The sequence below is a fragment of the Cynocephalus volans genome, chromosome 9, assembly GCF_027409185.1.
Source record: "Cynocephalus volans isolate mCynVol1 chromosome 9, mCynVol1.pri, whole genome shotgun sequence".
NCBI lineage: Eukaryota > Metazoa > Chordata > Mammalia > Dermoptera > Cynocephalidae > Cynocephalus > Cynocephalus volans.
The window spans coordinates 72,895,903-72,922,678 of NC_084468.1; the positions used below are offsets into that span (position 1 = coordinate 72,895,903).

Below are 26,776 nucleotides of genomic sequence, written 5' to 3' on the forward strand. Positions count from 1 at the left end.
ATCCTGCACTCCCCCACTTTCCATTTCCCCACTTCCCAATTCCCTTTCCTTGATCGATATTTTTCTGATAGCTTTTACCACATTCTAAAGCACTTACATTTTACTTATTTATTATGTTTGGCTGTCTCCCTCAACTAAAATATAGATACGCTCCACAAGGAAGGGCTTTTGTCTTTCTTCACTGATGTCCTCCCAAGCACCTGGAACAGTGCCTGGCACATAGATATTCAATAAATATTTACTGAATAAAATGAAAGAGAATGTGTAGAAAAGCAATTACAATCAAGAAGACAGTAGATGAGCTAGAATATATCACTCTTTTTTTTTTTAACATTTGTTGGATTCAACCAGTTAGGAATAGTTGAAAAGTGTATGCTATTTACTTATGTATAACTAAAGATACTAGCACTTGTTTATTTTAAATGAATCCTAGTTTATTCATCAATTTTGGTCTAGGTAATTCTACTTTAATTCTGTTTGACTACTTTGTCACTAAAACTTCACAGGGCTTCTTGTAGGGCAAGATAACAACATTTAAAAAATGGTGACAATTTTAAATACAAATATTCTTGAATAGAAAGGAAAAATTCCAAATGTAAAGTTTTACCTGCAGCCTTAAGAATATCTGTGTGAAAGGCTCCATTCTTACAAGGTATGAGGCCACAATCATTGCAGATGAGTAGTGAGTCCCATAGTGGTAGGCTGGGGTTTCTCCTATTCAAGAAAATTAAAGCATAATTGAAAACAAAAGAGAAAATATGAAAAATAATATTGGCATTAATAGGTTTGGAAATACCAGCATATGTGATAACTGTGACACTAAATGCAGTTAGTACTGTTATTTGTAGCAAAAAAACTTATGACACCACTATCCCTCACTTATCCTTCTGGCAGTAATCCAAAGTAAGTACAATTCAATGGCCTTTCCCCCAAAACTCAGCATATCTACCAATTTCAAGTTTTGAGGCTTATTGTAATAGCTAACCCTTACTAGCAAACCATGTTCCACTAAAGCAGAATACTGACTTGTAGCTACTTTTTATTAGATTCTGGCCTTGTAATAATATATTTACTGAATTGTTATCTATAAATATTATACAATTTTATGTATTTTTACTACATATTCTCCTTTGGCAGAGAGGAAAAAAAAGAGCCCACACCACAGGAATAATAATAGGCATAGGCTGAGATTTCCCACCCTTTGTTTGTTTTGCCTGAGGGAGAATCACAAAAACCACTAAACATAACAAATAACAAGTAAGTAAATTGTATAGTTTTAGCAGGTAGTCAATTCATTTTTTTTTTTTTAAATGCAAAAGGGTTCCAAAAGGTGCCTCAAAGAAATAAAAAGAGAGCCAATAAATGAAAGTGTACTTCTTGTACTAAATGATTAGAGATAGAGGCAGATTATGATGGGAAATTTCTGCCCTATGCAAACCAGACATACTTAGTTTTCTGCCAGTACTCTGACAAGCTACTGAAAAATGTCTTCTAAGCATGTCATAAGCTGGCATGCAAAACCTAATTTTTCTACTCTAATAATCTGTATATGTATGTGCACATATGATATAGATATAATGATATAAAAGCAATTAGAAGAAGGATGCAAGGATATTAGGTCACTAAATGATGGCCTACTTTAGAAACTTAGGTGCAAAATCCAAGAACAGAAAAAGTTACGTACCATTAGGATCCTCCCAGTCTTTATATCGCTTCTTATACTGAGCTAACCGTTCGTCTGTCTGTGCTCCCATTGGCTTCGCCAGGTTTCTAAATGTCTTGGGATTAGTAAGATCTACCTCCTAAAATACAAAATGAAGCCCAATTCCAAGTTACTACACACCCTCTATTCTCACCAAAGTAGATAGAGTGACTGTAGTGGACAATGATTTATAAATGCACTAGAATCTGTGGGGTCAAACTGGCTGAATGAAACTCCAAAACAGTGATATGTACCTACAGTTTACCCATACTTTACAGACAGGCATGTGGCAGTTTGTTAACTGATTCAGTCTGAAGACAATTGCTTTGGAAATTATGTGTTTCACAGAGGAAGGCACTTAATATCCAGGTTTGGGAATGAAGAATAAGAGGGATAAAAGACTTGGTTCCAGGTCTTGGCAAGGACACAGCAGGAAGCCGTGAACACGAAAGCCCCAGTTCATCATTATCCTGCAACACCCACACAACTGGAGAATTAAATCTCCTTTTTGTGCCCCCCTTCCCCCACTGTTTCCCTCCAACTTTGCTTCTGAGCATTTTCTTCTTACAGGTGATCCGGAAGTGATATAAACTAGAGTGCCCTGTAATTCATTCACCTCTAAAAGTCGACATCATACCAGATCAAGTGACTTTCAAATTAGATTGATTCTTTCAGTCTATCAGAGATTATTTTAAAAGCTTATCTCTAGCTGACCCAATTCAAGTATTTAAAAGGCAACCAAAATTTACTCTCTTAGGGTTTTAAAAGTAGCCATTTGAAATATGTGCCTGTGGGATATTTAATTTGTCATTTTTATAGTGTATCCTGACTGAGCAATTTTGCCAAACTTTTTATTTCAAAAATCTTGGGCAGGAGAAACTAATCCATATCTATGCATACAAGTCAAGTTAGTATATTTGTCCTCTCAAACTCTACATGCAAAGTACCTCATTTATACTTTTTTGGTTGATTCAACAAAATTTAAAGTGCACACAAGTACCAGCCATTGTTTGGGTTTGACAATTCAGAGATACATAAGGTAGTCTATGTGCTCAAGGACCCTACAATCAAGTAAGGTCAAACAAATAGGCATGACTATGGAATGCTGTGAAAGACAGTACAATGATTAAAAAGAGGGAAAACAGTACCATGACACACAGCTCCAAGGCAGTGTGGGAACAGACGATGATGACAGATGAAGAACAGAAAATCCCCATCACAGAGGTGATGCTTGAGTGTGTCTCGAAGGATGAAATGGAGCTAGCCAGATGAATTAGTGGGTGGAGGGTTACATGTGAAAAGCTACATGTGAAAAGTTACTGAGGTCCAAGAGAGGTAACTAGGGCATCCCAGGATAGCAGTTCTGGGAGTACATAAGGGATACGCAGGCAGGAGCTGCACTGAAAAGGTTATGATGATGATTCACTGAATAATATTAAACAAGAGGATGACTCAGTTAGACATGTGTTTTTGAAACTGGCTGCAGTGCAGAGGACAGTGCAGAGTGAAGGAAGCGGAGGGACACTAGAGTAGGAAGTCCAATTAGGAGGCTACGGTGCAGGAAAAGATGTAGAGGGCCTGAGATGAGACGCTGGCAATACTGATGGAGACACAGTATGACATTAGAAAGACTCGGTAGACATGCCTTGGCCACTGAGTAGACATGGCAGTAGGAAAAGCTTAATTTTCAGTCTGTATGGCAGGTTGGATGGTGGTACGATTTCCTGAGATGGGGAATACAGAATGAGGGTCAGAACTGCATCAGGAGAAGGAAGTAGAGAATTGAACATTCAGTTAAGGGACCCATGATGCCCCTGTGAAACAGTATAGGTTGACACAGTTCCCCATTTTCTCCTCACAAAACTGCATTCTTTTTGGACTTCCCACATCTCTCTAAAATCTATATTTTCTTGATTGATTTAAAGAAAAAATATTTTCATTCTATCAATCTTTACTCCTGATCTCCTCTTTTCTTTCTATTAGATTTATTTATTCACCCAAATGTGCATTAGGTGTGCACGTTAACTACACATGCAAATATATAGATTCACACATCAAATGCAGCCATGACACCCATGTATGTAGAATAGATTTCCATTCTTTCTTTAGACTAAAACTTTCTGAGGACATTACCTTTCACCCTAATATGGTGATGTATAAAATTTCTGAAAATATAAGTAGCCCTAATCCTAGTAAATAAAAAGGCCCAATAAATTTCTAAATTTTAAGAATGATTGATCTTTTCAAAATCCCTGTCATAACCATTGGGAAATATCACTCACTTTATGAGGGATAAAGTGAAAGGACGGGTGTGACGGGAAGTACTTTTGGTTCAGATTTACATGTAGCATGCATTCTATCTTTTAATTTGCTAAATAACTATATCTCAGAAACAAAGTGCCCAATTTGAACAGAACAAAGGCTCCCTGTATAATGGAAGAAGGACATGTAAATGAAGGATTACAATACAGTGTGATTATGTTGGTAGAATAAATGGCCCAACCTTTCAGGAAGGCAAATCAGCATTTTTCAAAAATTTAGAACTCTGCCAGTACACTTCTTAAAGTCCCTCAATATTTGTTTATTTATGGGGGCAGTATGGAAGAATAGACAAACTCTTAAGAATAGTGACCCTGAGAGACTGAGATATGTGTATAAAATGTTATAATTTTAAAAATAATGGGATATGTGTATAAAATGTTATAATTTTAAAATTAATGGGCATATATTAATTCTATAATAAAAATATTTCAAAACACAATTAAATGCTGTAATGTGGTATGTATTAAATACTGCAGAAGCAAAGAACTCTGCTAAAGAGACAGAGATGTCTCAGGAAGCTTTTAGATTCTGTTTGTATTCCACCAATTACTATGCGACTTTGGGCAAGTAGCTTCATCATTCTGAACCTCCGTCCTCTCATTTATAAAGTGGAATAGCAATGTCTGTTCTGTCCTCTTCACAAATTTGTAGGGATGATCAAGTCTTTAGCTGTGCTTCTATGAACTCTTGCATGCACCTGAACAACTTCATCAGCTTTTTGTACTATAAAGTCTCTAACCCAAACCAAAACTTGATCTGGCTTTCCTTCTGACATATCATTGAATATATTCCACATCTCTCTTTAACATAATCTTCCGCTGCATCCAGGATCTCCGTGGCTTCTCCTGACTCTTGCGGCTGGTGCTGGCGCTGGGCTTTTGGATATAGAACGGGGCAGTGGACACCACCTTCCTCGCAGGTCAAAGGGGCCTCTCCCTTCCACACTGTCTCCGCCCTACCAGCCCTCCAGTCTCTGCTGCTGATTTTGAACTCCAAGTCATATACATTTTGAATTGTTGAAAATCTTCTCTCAAGGGTTCTTAGAACGGTACAAAAAAATCCTTCTATGTAGCAGGAATATTTTGCAGAAGAGTTATTTCACATTTTTCCAACAAAAAATTCTAACCACCAGAAGGATTCTGACATCCACCAATGGATGCAAATTAATTAGCACTTAAGGAAACTGAATAGAAACTAATAAATTAACGTCTAGTACCCAATAAGTGGGTCAATTATCCAAACTTTTTATATGTCTATGCTAAAATGCTTTTCAGCTTCTTGAAATAAATGCCTGCTGAGAACACTAAACTACAAAGCAAATAAAAAATTTAGGCAATTGCAGTATCTTTGAATTATTTTTGAAAATGTGTTCCACTTATGCAAAATGATTTGAGATTTACCTCTGAATCGTAATCTGCAAGGATCCAGGGGAAGACAGGATACTGCATGAGATCATTATATGATCTGCCAGCTAACGTATTCAAGTGCATCAAATACTGGAAGTTGCTGATTTCACCTCTCTGGGGAAAGATAAATAAAGATTTATTTTAGGGCAATCAATTACTTCCACTACATTCACTTTAAAAAGTATTATATGCAAAATGAGGTGAAGGACAGTTTCTGTTTAACAGATTTCAAAACAACAAAACACTTTTTTTCCTAAAAAAAAAAAAAAAAAAGAGAGAGAGAAAACATTTTACCTATGGTATATATTTTATGGATGATTGAAGTGCTTTTAACTGTATGGTTTATATCCTCTAACTACAAATTACTAAGGAAACTTACATATTCATTAAGCTTACCTCCCATCTCTGAGTCACAGACTTCTCTCCAACCAAAGTGCTAAGCAACCCAGAGCTAAAAACAATACATAGCAAAATCAATTGTAGGGAATACAGTTTTAAATGTGACAATTATAAAGTTGAAAACTTTAAGTCGCCTGGTCCAGAAATTTTTCGAACTACAGATGACCTATTATTGAGTCTTAAAATCAGTTTAGTGGGTTATGATTAGCATTTTGAAATATGAAATAACAGAATTGAACTGAAGAAAACAGAATATCAGTAGGTATCGTATAATTAAAAATTATTTTCTGTGAATTTTTGACTCAGTTTGAATATCCTGGGACGTAATGTAGTATATATGTTTTATTGTAGGTTATGGTCAAAAGAGTTGGAAAAACTATTGATGTAGTCCAACCTTCTAATTTTTACCATAATTCCTATGCAAACATATCCTAAGACATTTAATTGGAATAACTGATAACACAATAAGTACATAGTACATCTCCTAAGAGACACAGTCAACAAGTGAATGAAAATATGAATATTTTAAGACAGGAAAGTCACTGCTGTTCAGGTCATTTAAAATTCACACACTAGTTTTTAAAACAGCAGACTTTCTCAGTATTTTATAAAACCCTATTTAAGGTTTATCAGCTTTATAATAGTGATAACTAATAGTTGGTTACAGATCCAGGAGGAAAGCATTTAACGATAAATTTTATTATCTGAAAGGAAATCAAAAGATTTGTAAGCCTTAGTTCATAAACACATTTGGCTCAACAGTACAGATACACTTTCCACTTCTACATAAATTCTTTCAATCAGGCAAACTGAATGTGCAGGATACACACATTATTATGTGGAAAAATAACCATGATCACTCCTCAACTTTATACTTAAGGGGACAACTGAAAAGGAGATTAAAGTTGAAAATAAATTACTGCTTTTTGCCTCTGAGCTCTTAAAAGTTCTTTAAGAACTTCCAACTTTGCACAGAAGGAAGCAAGGACAATGAAATAGCAAGTTTAAGATTATCCAGGCAGGTAAAAGTACTAGCAATTTGAATACAAGCAGAAAATAGGGTCAATATGCTTTAAGGAAACCTTTCACTTCCTGTATTTATGCTAACCACACAAATGATTAGTAATGAAACATGTTTTTGAGGTTAGGAAAAACAAATATTTAGCATTTGTATTTGGTAATAAGCCTTAAAGAGAAATATACAAACAATATATTTAGATGCACGCAGACTGGTATCAAATTTTATTTACAAATTACAGAATTCCTTGTAAATTTTTAAGTCATTTTCTTGCATGCTGTAATTTATTTGCAGCCTCAGAACATTGCTTCTTTTCCAGTGGATTACAAAGGGCTACCAGTTACTGAGTGACTGTAAATGAAGCTGAGTATGTGGATTCTTGAAATGGCTACATCATCCAGAAGAACTTTCTAAGATTAAAAGTGCTGTAAAGAGCACAAAGGAAACCATTGATAGGTTTGAATATATAAAAACGGAAGTTTAAATTTAAGTGTCAAAAAACAATTAAAAAATTAAGAAAAAAACTAGGCAATTTGCAACAAATTTGACAAGCAAAGGAGTAATACATTACTATAGAAAAATCCCATACAAATTGATAATAAGAACTCTAAGGAAAAATGGGTGAAAGATATGGGTAATTTAAAAACGATGACTTAAAATGGCTAACAAACTTATTCAGAACTCAAATTTACTCGTAATTAAAGAAATATACATTTAAAAAAGCCTTATCCACTAATGGTGGAATACAAATTTGTTTAATTTTTATGGATATCGGTGGTTTTGTTTATCAAGATCCTTGAAATTCATACCCTTTATTTTACTAAGGGGATTCTACTCAAAATAGAGTCCCCTTAGTAATGAGGGATAATAATGAGGAATCACATTTCCAGTAGTATGATAACAGATTCTTTATTCACATGATGAATAGATGGCAAATAGTTATGTTTCTGAAGAATTTTTTATTTTTTATTATTATTTTTTTTCCAAAAGATAGCAGGAATAGCTATGTTTATTTCAGATACAGCAGACTTTAAAGCAAGGAAAGTTATCAAGGACAAAAAACAGCATTACATCACAAGATAGGGGTTAATTCTCCAAGAAGACAACAATTCTTAATGTGTATGTGCCTAACAACTGTATGTCAAGGAACCACAGGGAGAAATAGATAAATTCACCATCACAACTGCAGACATCAACATCCTATATCAAAAATGAACAGATCCAGGGCTGGCTGGTTAGCTCATCTGGTCAGAGCATGGTGCTGATAACACTGAGATCAGGAGTTCAGATCTCCTTACTAGCCAGCCTCCCAAAACAAAACAAAAAAAGAGATCCAGAAAGAAGAAAAATCAATAAAGACATAGTAAAACTCAATGATATGAGGGTATAATTGGTATCTGTAGACTGTTTATTCTTCAACAACAGAAGAATATTCATTTTTCTCAAGCTCACATGGAATAATCACCAAGACGGGTCATACTCTGGGCCATAAAACATACTTCAACAAACTTAAAAATAATACAAATCATACAATGTGTGCTCTCAGACCACAATAAACTTAAACTAGAAATCCATAACAGAAGGATAACTGGAAGATCCCCAAACAGAATGAGATTAAACAACACACCCTAAATAATACACAGGTCAAAGAAAAAATCTTAAATTAAAAACTATTTTAACCTAATAAAAAATGAAAACACAACTTATCAAAACTTGAAGGATGAAGAATTTTTTAAAGACAGGGAAATATTTAAATATAACACTGAATGAAAGAAGCAGAATAAAAACTTGTATTTGGAGTATAAACTCAATTATGAACATGGCTATACATTCATGCTTAAAGGACTAGAAAGGAATTGACCAAAATATGAGCAGTGATTTAACATTAGCTATTATGTCCACATTTTTATTTTCTTTCTTGCAGTTTTCAGTATTTAGAAAATTTTCTGCAACTACTAGGGGGATAACTCTCATTTCATGTTAGATAATACTGACCAGATATGAATTTGGTGTAAATTCACCATTAAACTGTAATGTGAAAGAAACAAACCACTTACCCTTGCTCCACGCTTGTGTTCGGTCGTTGACCTGACACAGATTCTGAACTGTCAGTTAGAGATGGCACTACAGCCAAAAACCTGGAAAATTTAAAAATAGCATAAAATTGCAAATGAAGTCTCAGTCAGGATCTAATGGAAGCCTAAAAAAGGATGAATCATCTAGACCTTCACTGTTGCATCTACCCTCCCATCACCCAGTAAATGGCAGGCAAAGGGAATGCACAATAATTAGAACACTCTCTAGGTTATAAAAAAGGGTAAGATGAAAACTTCCAAAACTAAACAGAAAGGTTCATAGCAAAATCTATTCTTTTGGACTTCTGCATATGCTGCCATGCTATCAGAAGAAAAAGCCTTGCGACACTGATTTGTAGGAATTGAGTCGACTTAATGAAGTCCTAAGGAGTGATTAACAGCTAAATATTCATTCACATGACAGCAAGTAATGATAGCTAAACAAATGATAGAACAGAGACATCACTAAACAAATGAAGGGACATACAAAATAGGAACTTTATGTGACACTGTTATAAATTTTTTTCAGAGTTACTTACAATGTTGATATAAATTTTTTAAGGGCAAAAGAGAATTATGGGAAAATTCCTGCAATGGATATAGACCTTGAACTTGGCATATTCACAGAAATTTCTCAGAGAAAGACTAACTCACCTCCTCATAGCAGTTTCTAGTTATGAACAGCAAATAATTTCCTAGCACTCAAAACAATTTCACCTTTAGAACTTAAAAAGTTAGATAAGAAAAGTGAATCTCGGTCACTTTACTTAGCATTTCCCATATGGGAAAGGAGTTTTGGATTACCACTCAACAACCACAGACACTTTATTTGAAGAGCCACCCTCATTTCCCACGTGCTCACAGGTAAAACTGCTGTACTTCAATGACAAGCACTGTTGCATGGTATTAGTTATTCCTCATGGAAGTAATTGGAAATACAAAACTCTCTGTAATAGAGGGATTGCCAAGACATATACCACCCTTCAAAGAACAAAAGAATGTGTCTTATCTCTATGATTAGTTCAGAAAAGTCTTATAATTCACATATCGAACAAATATCTTCAAGTACCATGGATATGTATTGTTTTTCTTTTAAAAGGTAAATTTTAATTATAGTTTGCCAAAGATAAAATATGCTTAATTTAGATTAAGTGCTTTATTTGGCTACACTACTTTTTCAAGAATGAAGGTATCCAACTTCCCTTCCTAGGCCAGAGAAGAGTCTGATGTGAATATAAATGCTAAGGGAACTCAGTGCCTGCACTCAATCGCAAGGAATGGCTTTGTCCTCATTTCGGTAAATATGAAGAAAGCCTATTTTGAACCTGAAGTGTTATTTTTTAAGCTACAGTTTCATCATTTTTTTATATTTAGAGACACAGGACTTAGTGATAAAAGTAGCTTTTGATGATCTCTACTATAAGTTATCAGGAGGAAAAATGGTATTTCACAATAGAACTGCATTATTATACAAGCGAGTTAGAAGAATCATGTTTCAAGAGGCTGGCAAAACATGAAACAAATATTTTCTTCAAAGATATTGACTCACTAATCTAAATTCTAGATATTTAAAAACTAGCTGAACTGGTACTAGCTTTCCCTCTCATATCTTCCCATGAAAGCATATAAAGTGTTCTTAATAAACAAGACCTTTGATAGACTTTGTTTCTAATTCCTTTCTGAAAAGCAAGGAGGTAATTCCGTCCATCTCCAGAGAAAACTTCCACGGCAATGGGCTGAAATGATCAGAGAAAAAATATTAAGAAAAAACAGAAGTTCACAAATAAGATTACATATTAACTTTTCCAGCATGAATTTCCACAATGTTGGAGGAGTTAATTTGTTGATGGAAGAACATTTTTAGTCATGAATACCCCCTGCAGATTAAGATTCTTAAAATTCTGCTCAATTTATTTTAGAAATCCTTAATAATAAAACAATAATAGAAACAGAGAAATTATAAAATTATATTTTTGTAAAATTATAGTGAGGATGTAATTTTTATATTAAAAAACAATTAAAATGTTGATTTGTATAGCTACAGGAAAAGATGGATAACATAGGTATCTGAATTTGAGGTTGTGTTTTCTTAAAAAAAAGATGCATTATACAGTGGTATGCATCCATGTAACCTGAGTTTGTCTATCATATAACCAAATCTAAGGAATACACTAAAAAAGAATGCAAATCCTATAGAGGGTTTTCATGGAACATATTACTTTTAAAATAATGCATCTTCCAAATAAAGGAATATGATAAAATGTTTACTACTACACTAATACAACTCACCTGCAAGAGATACCTCCTTTTATGTACTTCCTTGATATCTTCATAAGCAAAAATGCTGCATGTTCTCCTGAGTTGACTAGGACCTTGCCTGGCTCCTCTAGGGATAATTGGCTCATGCATACTATAGGCAGCCAAGAGAAAAGGAAATAAAAACACAGCAAGAGATAAACTCATTGCTCAACAAAAGGTGTGCTGTTTTCAACATATGAATAGGATGGGGGAACAATATATTGGCATTTTCAGTTAAAATAATATGTTTAAAAGAATAATATGTCAGCTCCTTGGCATACAAGGAATCCCCTTATGTCAAGACAGAAATATCTACCAGACATAGTTGTCACAGAGTTCAAGACCACATTTTGAGACCCAAGAAAAGGTTTTAATTTCTTTTAAAATCAAAAGAAAAAAATAGAACTTTTAGGCAGAAGAAAATGTTTTAATATACAGTATGAGTATATTTATATTTATACCAATAGTCACCAAATACAATTTTTAATATTTTTGTGTGGAGGAAGGGCCTATGAAAGTCATAATGTGGCCCTGATTGTTGTTGAAAGAAAATATTTGAAATATCTTCTAGGAGTGAAGTACAAAGACCATGTCTACAGTCAACAGTGCTAGGTATTCAAATGTTAAAGGAAGAGAAAAGGCCTGCTATTTTGTAAGCCTTAAGCTTCTTATCTTCCTTCTAGCTTTGCCTGTCTCCTGAATTTTCCATTACCCACTATCACTTCCGTCATAGGACTGGCAGAAGAAAAGGAATAAAACCAAGTCTGCTGATCCCTGCATGTGCTTCTGTCACGTTGCTTCCAGGGTACTCAAGAGCACATGGTAATGCTCTTTGATTAAGAGTATTGGGCAGCAATCTGCATTTTCTCTACAACTGTGCACGTACTGATAATTTCAAAAAAGAACAATTTACAAATTCAGAATCGATTTATAAATATATAGATTATAGTACAAGTAGTCTGATGTTATTAATGCACAAAAATAAAATTTATTTAGTTTTCATTATGATAAACAAGGCAAATTTTTTCTTTATTAACATAACTGAGTATTACCCTTGTGGATATATAATGACAGATTCACACAAACTGAGAGATTTCATTACTCAGAACACAATTTTTGGATTAAATAAGAAAACTATGCAAATGTATTTTCTGACTTCTAAAGATAGATGTACTATGTGTCTCTTCATTCATTTACTTACTTTGGAGGTAAGGTTTCAATATCTCTTATTTCCCTGGTTGCTGTCATGGTAAATCCATCAATCACATAAAAATGTTCTTTACCAAAAAGAAGTAGCCCCTCACTGGTATCTAGGCCCTGAACTCGAGCACAACGGTACATGTGTTGGATCTATTAAACAAAACGAAACAAAACATTTCACTAATGCAGCTTTTTAAAAAATTCAGATAATTTCTTTTTTTGTTATTCTGTTATGGCAACCCCTGAACTAAGCATATTAAACCTAAGTTAAGCATGTTAAGAAGAATCAGCCAAGACTGCGGTCTGGTATGCAGTTGACTTCAGTAAAAGAAAAGAACCATTCACTCATACCCATCCATCCATCCATCCATCCCACCCATCCATTCTATCTCTTCCAGTATTCAACGAGTACTTACTATATGCCAGGCACATATGTGCTAGATTCTACAAGTGATGAACAAGTTGGATAAGGTCCCTTCTCTCATGGAGGGAGACGGATGTTAACAAGCTTGGCAGGACAGGAAATTTAGGCACACGTGTAAGGAGAGTAGAACAGGATGTGCCTTATGTGAGGCAGGATGAGACAGAGCAGGGCCTGCTAACTCTGGCTGAATCCCCAGTTCTGTCACTTAATAGTTGTAGACTTGGTCAAGCTTCTTAATTTCTCTGAGCCTCTTCATTTATAAATTTTTAATATACCTCATTAGCTTGCTGTGAGAGTTAAGTGAGATAATGTACATAACCATGTCAGGAACTGTTGATTGTCTTCTCTTCCACATAATTCACTTTCCTCTTTTTCCATAACACCCCCTAGAAATGGAAATGTGGAATTTGTCCCTATTTATTCCCCACCTGGATCCTGCCTCCCTGGCAGACTGTTGTGCCACTGTAAAAAGCCAAGCTTGGTAGAAGCTGTATTTTCCTCATAGGAGGAAGAGTTGCTAAATCTCTCAATGAAAGTATTGTTTTCTTTTCAAAGGTCAGTATTCAATTCTTACTGAAAATTCTTGCTTAAACTCAGCTCAACACGAGCCAAGGAAAAAAAATCAGCAACCAAATCAGAGTCAAACAAATGTCAAATGAATGTGAGTTTGAACATACCTCCTGCACTATTCAAACCTAAAGCAATTAGAGCAAACCTGTACTCATGAGATTAGAAGTTTTAAGAATGAAAGCATTACAACAGATTTTCTAAAATATCTAGTTGTAGTCAATTTCCATTGCCACATTTGAACCACTTCAATAATGAAAGGGTACAATGTTAAAGGAAAAATCCTGATGTACTTTTTAAATAAATCTATTGCAGTATTGCATATATATATATGTATATATACACACATAGAGGAAAATGTTTATTTCCTAAGTGCATAGCTTGATGACTTTTCAAATGCTAAAAATATGATGTGATCAGCATCTAGACAAAGAAACAGAACATTCCCAAGACCCCAGGAGCCTCTCTTGTGCTTCCTTCAGATCTGATGTACTTTTATAGTCACATGATCTTTCTATATTGTCATTCAAGATTAACTAGGGCATACACTTGAACAGAATTGTTTTAATTATGCCCCAATTTCTAGTTACTACTTCTTAGTGGGTAAGATCTCAAAGGTTATACCAAGATGTAATATAATGGGCAAAAAGAAAATCCTTTAAAAAGGTAATATTCACCACACATTCAATTCATTCCCTTATTTATTCAACCAGTCACTCCTCCATTGAAAGGTTTATCAGATGTCTATCATGTGATTGGAACTCTGTAAAATAATGGGAACTGTGTAAAGAAACCGTGCCCATCTTAAGGATCCCACCATCTAGGGAAAGAGACAGATACAGGAACAAATAATTGACTTGATAATATAGAGTGACATATACAAGGCATAAAAGTATAGAGGAGGGGTACCTAACCAAGTCTAAACTGGCAAGACAGTCAAGGAAAACTTGCAATGTTTGAGAATTACAGACATCCGGATAAATGGGATTATATCACATGGGAGTCACTAGGCCAGAGATTATGCAAGTGAAGGAGAGAGGGGCATTTTGGCAGAAAAAACAATGAGTAAAGCACAGAATTTAAAAAACAACATGGTAGGTGCAATGAGCTGTTAGGCATACGATGCTGCAGGGGCTCAGGCTATAAGGTAGAGTCAGTGAAATGAGCTGAGAGGTCAGCAGGGTGCAGGAGATTGCGAGGGAAATAGGAAGGCGACCTAGTCTTCCACATGTGAAAGAGAACAGGGGTTAAATAATACAAGGCTGGAGGTGAGGGTACAAATTGGCTGAAGCTGCTTGTAGGTGGTTATTGGAATTATGGAGGTGCTGGAAAAAAATACAAGGCCAAAGTACTAAATGGGTTGTCTACATGGATCTGAAATAGAGAATTACGGCAAAAGCTGTGTTCTAATAAACAGTATAGAGGAGGATAGTGAATTAGGTGTCAATTATTAAGTTATATTAATATTAACAATTAATTAGTATTGTAAATGTTGTATTAATATTGATGAAACTTTATGCTGTTTAACGTGTTCAGAGAAGTCAGAAACCATTGAAGATGAGAACCCAAAAGATTGCTTAGTACTGTATTTCATTACAGATGCTAAGATATTTATCTTCCACAACCATCCCATTTACTCGTCCTGTGATATGCTACTTACATACAATCTTTACTTTTTAGAAGCACAATACCTTTTCTCCCTCCTCTAACAGGCGCAGTAAGGTGGCATTGTCTGTTTTTTCCTCCTCTTCTATGGAGCTGCCTTCAGCAATCTGGTCTTGCAGTTGCTCCTGGTTCTCTTCATCTCCTCCATCAGGTGCGGATCGAGAGCGTTTTAGAGGAGGCTTCACCAGACCTACAGAACAACCACCAAGAGGGCCATGTGACACTGCAGAAGCCACCTGGTCTCATGCAGTCCCTCCTATACATTTCCAATTTGAGATAACTCTGGAAGGTATAGCAAGGCAGCTCAGTTCAGTGGTTAACAGCAGAGCCTCCGGTGTTAGTTGCATGACCATGGAAAATTATTTGCCCTTTCTGAACCTCAGTTTTCTCATCTATAAAACTGGGACAAGAATACTATTGTAGAAGATTGCTGGAGGACTAAATGAGGTAATTCATGTAAAATGCTTATTAGGATCATGCTTAATACATACTAAATTCTTAATAAATGCAGATGACAGTGATGATAAAGAGAGCTTAGCATAATTAATGATGAGAATTGTGTTGCTTGTAGGCAGATGTCATTGAGGGGACACTATAAATAAATGATTGATCACTGTCACAAATAAGGATAGTAAGTTAGGGCTGGCTGGTTAGCTCACTTGGTTGGAGTGCAGTGTTATAACACCAAGGTCAAGAACGTGGTATGTTATAATAATGGGAGAAACTGATCACAATTTTAGATGATGTTTTCTGTTGTAATGGTAATATAGTATTAGTTGCTTAAACAATTGGATCTGAAACTAATTTGTAATTTACTAACAATTTTAAAACTAATTTTTATTTTATTTATTTAAGAGACAGGTTCTTGCTATGTTGCCCAGGCTGGAGTGCAGTGGTTATTCCCACTACTGATCAGCACAGGAGTTGTGACCTCCTCCAATTCTGACATGGGCCGGTTCACCCTTCCTTTAGGCAACCTGATGGTCCTCTGCTCCTGGCAGATCACCATATTGATGCCAAAGTTAATGTGAACACGCAATCAGCACAGCACACTACAGCTCAGAACTCCTGGGCTCACGTGATCCTCCAGCCTCAGCTTCCCGAGCAGCTGGGACTATAGGTGCATGCCACTGCACCCAGCTAAAACTAATTTTTAATCTAGTAGCTTTTAATTTCTTTTTTTTTTTTTTTTTTTTTTTGTCGTTTTTTCGTGACCGGCACTCAGCCAGTGAGTGCACCGGTCAGTCCTATATAGGATCCGAACCCGCGGCGGGAGCGTTGCCGCGCTCCCAGCACAGCACTCTACCAAGTGCGCCACGGGCTCGGCCCTCTTTTTTTTTTTTTTTATTTTTATTTTTTTTAAAGATGACCAGTAAGGGGATCTTAACCCTTGATTTGGTGTTGTCAGCACCACGCTCAACCAGTGAGCTAACCGGCTATCCCTATATAGGATATGAACCCAGGGCCTTGGTGTTCTCAGCACCAAACTCTCCCGAGTGAGCCACAGGCCGGCCCTAATAGTAGCTTTTAATTTCTAAACTAACTTTTATTAAAATATCTTAATTTGTACTGTAGGGCTTTATTTATAGATTATGCGAAGACCTTTGAATTTATGGTGAATCAGAGGCTTAAAAAAGCTAAAACAATGGATTAATTTACTTATTCAACTATATTGATCAAATTTTGTGCTAGTCATGCAAAAAGCTATAACATGAGAGGAAATGATCTCTGCCTCTGAGAAAAACTCATAAATTAGAAAGAGAAAAACATACTGCAGTTAAAAATCATTAAAATTGCTATTAGAGATAGGAGCGAAATGCTATCAGGTGGACAGAGGAGTTGGAAAAGTCTTCAGAGAAGGATGGTTTGATACTCGACCAGTATCTTCAAGAAGGAGTATGATTTGTTAAAGTATAGATCACGGAGAAGCTTTACGAAGGGGGAAGACAGCATTTCAGGCTGAGGACATACATATGTAAAAGTACAGATCAAAAAGTCTATGGCTGCATGGAGCCGGGGATCAGACACTCTCTACAACCAGGCACACCGCCAGCACCAAAGAGCATGCCAAAAACATCACTTCCATGTGGGTGTCCCACCACAGCCACCACAGTAACCATGGCTGCCAGGAAAGCGGCTAGATGCCACAAACACCAGGCAGATGGCCCGCCAGCCATTGGAGTACATTGACAGAAGCAGAGTCACCAGCAGAGATAAAGAAAATCAGACGATGTCTCTCTCCACTAAGCCCATTTCAGAGTAACAGAAGAAGCATCTGCTCTATGATAATATTGGAGGACCTGATCACACCTCTCATCTAAGCAACAAATCAACAGAGTAACCATTACTCTTTCAGAGGGAGAGAAGAAATCTAGGGTAATTAGACAGGGAGGGTGAGAGATTGGACGAGGGCCATAAAGAATAATTATAATTTGTAACAATATATATGCTAGTAATATTGATTTGATAAACATATCTCAATGTTGAACCCCCAAAATATGTATCAATTTTGATTCAATAAAAATTATAAAAAACAAACAAAAACAAACAGAAAACCCCCCAAAAGTCTATGGCCAATTTAGTCCAATTCATCAGATACCAAACTCCTAAAGTTTAGATTTGGCATGATCTCTTTCAGCTCATAGGAAGAAAGACCATTAGTTTTTAGTGATGGCTAATATGCACTAATGACACATTAGGTAATCATTTTAATTTTATAAATAAAATTATGCGTTGCTTAACAGTGAGGATATGTTCTAGGAAATGTGTTGTTAGGTGATTTTGTCATTGTGTGAACATCAGGGTGTACTTACACAAACTGAGATGATACAGCCTACTACATACCAGGCTATATGGTAGAGCCTATGGCTCTGACCACCATCGTATATGCAGTCCGTCACTGACTGAAATGTCGTTACACGGTGCATGACTGTATTTATTTAGTTATTGGGGCCTTAACTTAAAATATCAAGTGCCACTGGACATTCTGACAAATACAATAAAAACTTAAGCCAATAGGCACATTACATTCACCTGCAGGCAATAACGAAGAGCCAGTTTCTTTAGTTCTGATATAGAAATCAATCTTTAAGAAAGGTGAGATGGTAAAGTATGCCTGCATACTTTTAAGATTGGCCCTACTGTTCAGTTGCTCATGTTTTCATATAAATTCAAATATAATGTTCCCAAATGATTTTTCATCAAAATCAAAGAGGAAGGCTGACCTTTGACTTTAGCAATAGTGTCTTCTCCATGCTCTGGTTCTTGTTGGGTAGCTTCACCTTCTGAACTCTCAACAATGGCATCTTGGACAATGGCTGGATTGCCAGAGGCTAGTCGCATGTAGTATTCTTTACTGTCATAACTTATGGCTCTTCTGTATCGAGCAGGTTTCTAAGAAATAAAAGAAGAGAATGACTCAGGTAATTACCTCCGAGAATGAAAACACAAGGGTACTTTGAAAAGTTCATGGAAAAATTGAATTAAAAGATAAACCTTTCCATGAATTTTTTGACATACCCTCTATAAGCTTCTCGAAGAAAGGTATGCTGTCAAGATTTGTGTTACCTTTTTTAGGGGCTTTTAATAGACTGTATGTATATACAGTAAATCTGCAGACTTTTGCATTGTTTCTTTATTTTTGAATTCCACTGATTTTTAAAATATACAGACAATAACATTAGCATTTTTGTTCTTCCCAAAATAGAAATAAATAATCTCTAGCTAAACAACATTTTCACATTAACACAGTAGGCTCCTTAATGATGTATGAGAAAACCTGCCCATACAGTAAAGAGAATGCCCACTGTTGAAGAGCATTGAGTTGGAAGGCAACTATCTAGTCTGTGAGGAGTCTGGAACATTGCTTCTACTGCAAGTAAAGGAAGTAGGTCAGACCTAAAGAGCCACCCGCTCAGAATAATCTGTGTGAGTATTTACTTTAGATACTTTGAGGTAGAGACTCAGAACTGCTTAATTCTTTCCCAAGTTCCAAGGTTTCACTGGAACTCTGCAAATGGCCAAAGCCTTCTTTAAATCCTTCTGAGAGTCCTGACCCAACATGGAATCAAGTAGTTTCACGCCAGATGACACTCTCTGGTTGTCCTGCCACTACAGGCTAGTGTCTCCAATTTGCTAAAAAACATTCTCTTTGTTGTGTAAAAGACTATGATCCACAACTTACTAACCAAATGTATTTAGCAAGTACGTATATAAGTCCATTTTGAAGAAGAAATTAATTACCTAGAAACATAAGAAAAGATTTAATGTTTTGGCATATGATATAAGAACATTTCTTTTTCAGAATAATTAATCTTTACTCTAAAAACATGTTCTCCAATTGACTTAAATTTTTTCTCCTTAAAATCATAAACAATGAGAAATTAAGGTCTGAAATATCCCACAAAATTTAAAACTACAGAGGGAAAAGTTTATATGTATGCAAGTTGTTCAAATCGGATTTAGACCTAGACTTTCGATTGACTATTAAGAAAAAGATGGAATTTGAAACATGCTTTAAAATATTCCCCTTATAAAAAACTTATTTACTTCTTTATATACTTATTCCTAAAATATACATCCTTACATATATATATATAATTCCTAAAAATTATATACTTATTCAAATGAATAATAATACCTAGTTAAAAATATTCTACTATTTGCCTATTCTTCAAACTCACGTGGTCGAAATGTATCAACTACAATAATGCTCATTTCAAGTAACACCTTTTTTAAAAAAAGTGATTTCCAACTAAAGTAGAAAACAAGTATCCATTCGGGTGAAATACTGAGCCAATTTTTAGATAAAAAGATAACCTAACTGAAGGCACATTACCCTTCTGTTAACTTCAGGTACAGAGTCAGGGAATAAAGAGCTATAAGTGAACTGAGGAATGATACAGCAAATGTAGACTGAAAAATATTACGTTACATAAGAAAGTATTTAAATGATGAAAAATAATATTACAATTTGTTGGACAAAATGTTCATTAATAAGAATATTGCAGTACTTCTCAAAATGAAGGATAGGTAGTAAACTGTACCATAACAATTCTTCTGTATGAGGTATGACAATTATTTTTAACTCAAAATTGCTAATATTTAAAAAGATGAAAGCATAGTTAGTGATGGGCAAGACAATGAATTAAATAGATATGAGATAGCATCTACTTGGTTACTGACTTCATATACTGATTTGAATCTGAACTGCAAGAATTTTCCTGTAAATATTTTGAGTATATTTCTGTGTTCTAAATAACTACATTTTTACTGAATTATGTACTAATTAAATCTTTCTGGAAAATGAAGACAATGATTTAACTTTTATACCAATTAAAATAAATTAAAATTGCATTTTAAAAAGTGATCATACACTCTTAGTTTCCATTAGGTCCTTCTAATTAAAAAAATAATTTTGAAAAAGGAGACTCTTCCATTCTCAAAATACACACTTTAGAAGAATTAAATGAGTAACTGAAAAAAAAAAAGTTCACGATGCCAGGCTGCCCATTACTAACATGCCTCATAATGTGTTAGTTTACGTGTGAAGCAATACAGGTTTCATAGTGAGAGCAGTGGATACTCAGCCTGTTAGTGAGCAGCCTACAAACCGTAGAAAGAGCTAATTAGAAAAGAGCCGAGAAAGAGGTGAACATCTCCCAGCATGAATGAAACCGACTTTTCAACTCAAAGGAACTTACAGAAAGAATAAATTGAAAGCCAATCTTTTAAGTTAGTCTAGTCTACCATGCACTAAAAAACAAAAAACAATAAACTGCAAGTAGTTTGCATTCTTTTACAGTAATTTGTGTTTTACCTTTTGAGGAATGATATCATCGGGTGTCTCAGGCTGTTTACTTGGTATCTCAGACTGAAAACAGGGTATTAAGTATAGGCCCATCAGAGAAAAAAAAAAAAAAAAAAACATAAAGAGGAACACAAAAATAAAATTTTCTTAAGGACTGTATGAAATATGGAAGATGTATTCACTAACAAAAAATTAACATGATAGCCTAAGTTGCTTAAATAATCCCTTGGCATACTATAATATTTTCAATGATCAAAAGTAGTTTATGGTAAAATTTAACTATACCAAAAGTCCCAGTGCTACTCAACAGACAAACTTAAAAATCACATGGAAAAAACTTCAGCACAGGCTGCCACTGTGTTGGATGAGTTACAGGCAACTTTTTACATGATTTCAAAAAGAAAAAAATAAAATCTGGATGACAGAACCTAATGGTAGCTAGGATCTTCTATCTTCTCTTCCCTGTGCTTATCCCCAGATCTGTGTTGTAACAGGAGCAATTGGCTGGTTTAAACTATCATCTACAATACCCCATACCACAGAAATCACTAAGTGCTTATTAGTGAAAAAAGCACCCTCCCATAAAAGCACAAGGACCGATTTCCTTCACTGCCTTTATAGATACCATCCCAGAAAGGCTGAAAGTAGAAGGTAGACTGGATCATCAGCCCCCAAACTGAAAGTTTTTCTAAAGAGCACTTTTCAAAGAATTAAGTATTCACTTTATATTTTATTCTCATAATAATATCCTCATTAACAAGAAGGCAACTTCTGTTGAGCTGTAGTGTGTGGCTTATGCAATGTAAGCACACAGATAGCTGCAGATAGACAAGAATGCAGCCAAGAACTACTTCCAAGTTTTCTTCCTTTTCACAGTTTATATCTGGAGATGACTTCTGGTACCTTTCCCTACAGGAACATGAGCAGGCAAAATGTTTTCACAAACGTTTGCTTCCCTAGGCAAAAAAACACTGGACTACTAGGCATACTTTCAAATACTTCACATGGTTTCAGTGAATCTTTCTCTTTAAAAGCAAACTTGTAAAAGTATACCTTCTATTGAAGAATAATCTTTAAAATCTACATCAACATTCTCTATCTTGGTAGGAGTTTGGATTACATAGTGTGGTGCGTATATTTGTTAAAACTCACTGAATGGACTAAAAATAAAAGTATTTTAAAGGCAAAAATAGATAAGGAAATTCAACAATGAAAAAAAAGAAAGAAAAAAAGCTGAATGGTACATTTAAGATTTGTGTATTTCTACTGATATTCAACACTGTACCCCACAGATATGTACAGTCAATTATGTTTCAATTAAAAAAAAATTTTTTAAAGATTTTGCATATTTCAACATATAAAATTTACCTCAAAAAAGAGAAAAATTATAAACAAATACTGAATTCTAATAATATGCATGTGAAAGTGTTTAGAGGTGAAGGGTAATGATTCTGCAACTCACTATGAAATTCATAAAAAAACAAGATAGATTGCTGGATAGATATGCGATAAACCAATATAACAAAATGGACCAATTACTGTTGTCAAACCCAATGCTGATGTTCACTATATGTTGTACTATACACCCCCAACCAGAATGTGGGCAGGGTCTACCATGTACACTCTTATATTTTACCTGCAGCACACTGTACAGTGCTGGCTTAATAAATTTGCTCATTGATTCACTGACTGAAGTTCTTATTTTACTAAAAGACTCAGAATTCAACAGCAGATATGTATGCTATACCAATAATTTTAGTATTATCATAGTTCCCTTATATTTAAAAAGTAACACTAAATTATTATAATTGTTTATATAGAAATCTATATTTATAAATTCAGAATTCTAGAAAATAATTTTTATAGTCCTTTTACTTCAAAATTTTCTATAATGCTGGCAAATGAAATTTCCCATATGAATTGCTTAGTTTCTATGAGTCTTGTGACATCTATATAATATATAAAAATATATTAAAAAAATCTCTACAAGAGATTCCCTTAATTAGAAAAGGAATATTAAAATACGTTGGTTAGCCTCCTGCCCCTAAGCAATCGAAAATTAATAGATAGACAGTGAGGTATTCACCCCAATGATATTTGCAAATAGTAAATTTTTAAAGATTATCATTCTGTAAAAATAAGGGGATTATAGAATTAAAACCTAGTTTAGTATTGGGATACAATTTTTTTAAATGGCAAAACAAGGGATCTTATTTTCCTTCCTTAATTTTCAGAATAATGAAAGAATTCTTTAAAACAGATTTTGTATTTCATCATATCCCAGGCTTACATCTTAATACTATCTATAATTGATATTACTGCTTAAAGTATAACATTACAGTATAATTCAGTTTAATTCTTCTAACTATAAAAATTACTCCCCAAGGAAAGTCACTGTGCAGAGAGGATAATTATTTCTTTTATTACAATAATTTTAGTTGATAAACTTGCACAGTTTTAAAGTCTGTAGCAAATGAAACACTAAAATGTTTTATATTCTATAAATAAGCATCCAATTTCAAATCAAAAAATAAATTTCAAAACTTAAGAGTAATAGGTAAGCTATTTTGTTTACAGTATGTAATATTACCAACGTTTAAGAAATAAAACTTTAACAACAAAAATATCACCTGATTTATTTCTAACACGTCAAAGATTTTAAAACAAGAAATTAACTTTTTAATCATCATTGTATTTTTTAGCTTAAGTGACAAGACTAAAAACGAAACAATTATTCTTTATAAATAAGACAAAAGATCAAATCATTTGCCCTTGCTCCATGTAAAGCCCATTTTACCTATCGAGGCTTCAAAAGCATTTTTATGTTGGTACCATACCTGTTATATCACAGAAAGTATTGACTATATTTCATAAACTGCAAGCAAGGAGGGCAACAAATTTATGGGAGTCTAAAGGCAAGAACTGATTGATTTCTAACCCTGGTAGGCAATATTTCATAAAGTTCAGGGCACAGGTGAACTTACTATCAAGTTAATGAAGCTTAAACTTCAGTGGCTGTCCCTTCCCATGAACCCCTTTAAAAACCCTGGAAAGGGCCCTAGTAATTTCGTATTCATAATTTTATCCTCTTCTTATACAGCCCTCTCCCAAATGATATAAACTTCAGGCCCATAAAAATCTGGCTCTGGCCATTTTTAGTGGAAGAATTTCACAATTAGGAATATTCTATAGAATGCAGAACAGGAGGGCCGAGCCCGTGGCGCACTTGGTAGAGTGCTGCGCTGGGAGCGAGGCGACGCTCCCACCGCGGGTTCGGATCCTATATAGGACTGACCGGTGCACTCACTGGCTGAGTGCCGGTCACGAAAAAAAAAAACGACAAAAAAAAAAAAAAAAAAAAAAAAAAAAAAAAAGAATGCAGAACAGGAAGCAATGGAAAAGTCTATAACTTAAGGAAGACAGAGTGCTGGTGTACATTCACTCAACATTTATTACATACTAGGCATTCTTAGCATTAGAGAGACAAAATCTACTATGTGGTTTCTATCTGAAAAACACTGTTTATGGATAATGTCACAATACAGGCAACCATCGGAGTTTTCTCTTTGTCAAAATGAATCAAATACTGAGGCAATGTTGACCTACATGCACACCTTGCTCTTTTACCCAGTTGCTGTGACCTTGAAGCGGTTCCTTAACTTTTCTAGGTTTCATTCACTCATCTGTAAGATTGGGATAACAGTGTTAACTATACTTCAGAGGCTGTCATGAGACAAGCAAACTGCTTTGCAGAGCATCCAGCTCGCTGTGCTTTGTAAATATTAGCTCATCCTTTTTTGATTTTATGGTAGAGGTCAGTTGGAGAACAGATGCTTTTCTTTTACTTTTTGAAATTTCCTTTGTTCTCAACATTGTCAGAATGTACATTCCATAAGATAAAAGTGGCCATTTAACAGTATTTCAAGTTTACAAAAGATTTTGAACTACCAAAATCAAAATAAAAATGATTCACTCAGAAAATTTTATAACTGAGGGTTAATCTTGATTCATGCATGAACTATGTAGCATGAATTCTACATTCTGTAATTGTCTCCCTTTCCTGCCTCCTTTTTCCTTTTATGTAAATATATCTCCAACACTTTTTTTCCCAACATGTAACCCATCTGTTAAGAAATAAGTTCCATATGGTACATACTTATTATGAGTATCTGTTTTGATTTCATAGGCTGGCCAACTCCACTCCGTTGCTTAGGTCAAATGCTGATGATACTAATGTTGTAGGTATGAACTCTGAGTAGGTTACCTTGTTTTAACTGATACAAAACTTTATACACTTTGGCCAACAAATGACCTTTTTACAAAGAAGGAAAGGAGTTCATATAAGATAAAAAATATTACAGTTATTTGAAAAATAACTCAAAAGTATATGCCTCAGCTAAATCAAAATAGCGAGTTGGTCACATATTTGGAAGAACACATTTATTTTATATTTTAGTATTTTTCAATGGACTCGATTTAAATGAGCATTGACTAAATTAGTAGTAATTTTAGTAATTTTATGAAATTGCTACAGGTTTAAATTCTTAATGGATTTTTTGTTTGGAGTAAAAAATTAGAGATTGTTGCTTTCCTCATAATTAGAGAATTAGAGACTGTTGCTTTGTTCTTATAAAAGTAGGTGTTGGAAAAATATGGGTAGATTAATTTTTCAAATAGTGCTTCAGTATTAGATATTATACTGATTTAACGTATAGCTCTATCAAGTATGGCATTTTTCACAGAATTGAATAATTTTGAGAAAAGTAGACTTTAGAAAGCTATTTTCAAAAATCTTAAATAACTATTAGTGGGTTCTAAGACCCATATTCTTTTTAAAAAAAACTACTGTAAATTGACAAATTATAACTATATATATTTAGGGTACAAAGTGATGTGGTGATATATGTATATAATTTGGAATGATTAAATCCAGCTAATTAACATACCCATGACCTCAAATACTTGTTTTTTTTGTGGTGAGAACATTTGAAATTTACTCTCTTAGCAATATTATTAACTATGGTCACTATGCTGTGCAATGATCTCAAGAAACTTACTCATGCTGTCCAACTGAAACTTTGTACCTCTGATTAACCTCTCCCCACTCCTCCCACCCCCCACCCCAGCCTCTGGCAACCAACTATTCTATTCTCTGCTTCTGAGTTTTCGATTCCGCATTAAGTGAGATCACGTGGTATTTGTCCTTCTGTGCCTGGCTTATTTCACTTAGCATGTCCTCAGGTTCATCAGTGTTTTCACAAATGACAGGATGCCCTTCTTTTTAAAGGCTGAATAGTATTCCATTGTGTATATATACCAAATTTTCTTTATCCATTCATCTGCTGACAGACTTTTAGGTTGATTCTAAGACCTGTGTTCTAAGTAGCACCAGGACAGAGTATGAACCAATATGTACAAGACAAATGGATCTAGGGTATTGGCAGAGAAAAAAAAAAAAAACAACAAAAAACCAGGCATCAAAACAATTCAAGCTGCCTCACATCATATAATTCTGTGCCAGACACTCTTCTAAGTACTTTCCTAATTTTTACTAACTTAATTTCCCTAATAGCCCTATGAGGTGGAACTATTATTTTCACCATTTTAGACATAAGAAAAGGGAAACCTGTAGAGGTTCAATGACCTGTACCAAGTCGTATTGTGGCAGAGCCAGGTTTCAAATCCAAGCAGTCATGCTCAGAAGTCTGTGATCTAAACCACCCACTACGATGTCTCTCTCTTACATTGCTGTATCTTTTCATTCCACCACCACCTGACATTATCAATTTAATATAGTTTGTTGAACTAACTATTTTAGGTAATAAACCTAATAAGGAAAAATGCTTATGAAGAAGAAGAAAAACTTGAGGAGCCATTACAAATTCTGCATA

The 26,776-nt window shown here is 34.7% G+C and overlaps 1 protein-coding gene across 9 annotated transcripts in view; it reads right to left on the reverse strand.

Moving 5' to 3' along the window:
• The window catches only part of WDFY3 (WD repeat and FYVE domain containing 3), a 273,216-nt gene that overhangs the window by 31,927 nt on the left and 214,513 nt on the right, over positions 1-26,776 (reverse strand). For all 9 annotated transcript variants that reach the window (XM_063108855.1, XM_063108859.1, XM_063108857.1 and 6 more), the window contains 11 exons: positions 20,895-20,948; positions 18,301-18,469; positions 15,103-15,266; positions 12,422-12,570; positions 11,212-11,332; positions 10,573-10,658; positions 8,905-8,985; positions 5,827-5,881; positions 5,425-5,544; positions 1,685-1,802; positions 608-714 (listed from right to left, as the gene is read on the reverse strand). In XM_063108855.1, coding sequence (XP_062964925.1) covers positions 608-714; positions 1,685-1,802; positions 5,425-5,544; positions 5,827-5,881; positions 8,905-8,985; positions 10,573-10,658; positions 11,212-11,332; positions 12,422-12,570; positions 15,103-15,266; positions 18,301-18,469; positions 20,895-20,948 — 1,224 coding nt within the window. The remainder of the gene's footprint in view (positions 1-607; positions 715-1,684; positions 1,803-5,424; positions 5,545-5,826; positions 5,882-8,904; positions 8,986-10,572; positions 10,659-11,211; positions 11,333-12,421; positions 12,571-15,102; positions 15,267-18,300; positions 18,470-20,894; positions 20,949-26,776) is intronic.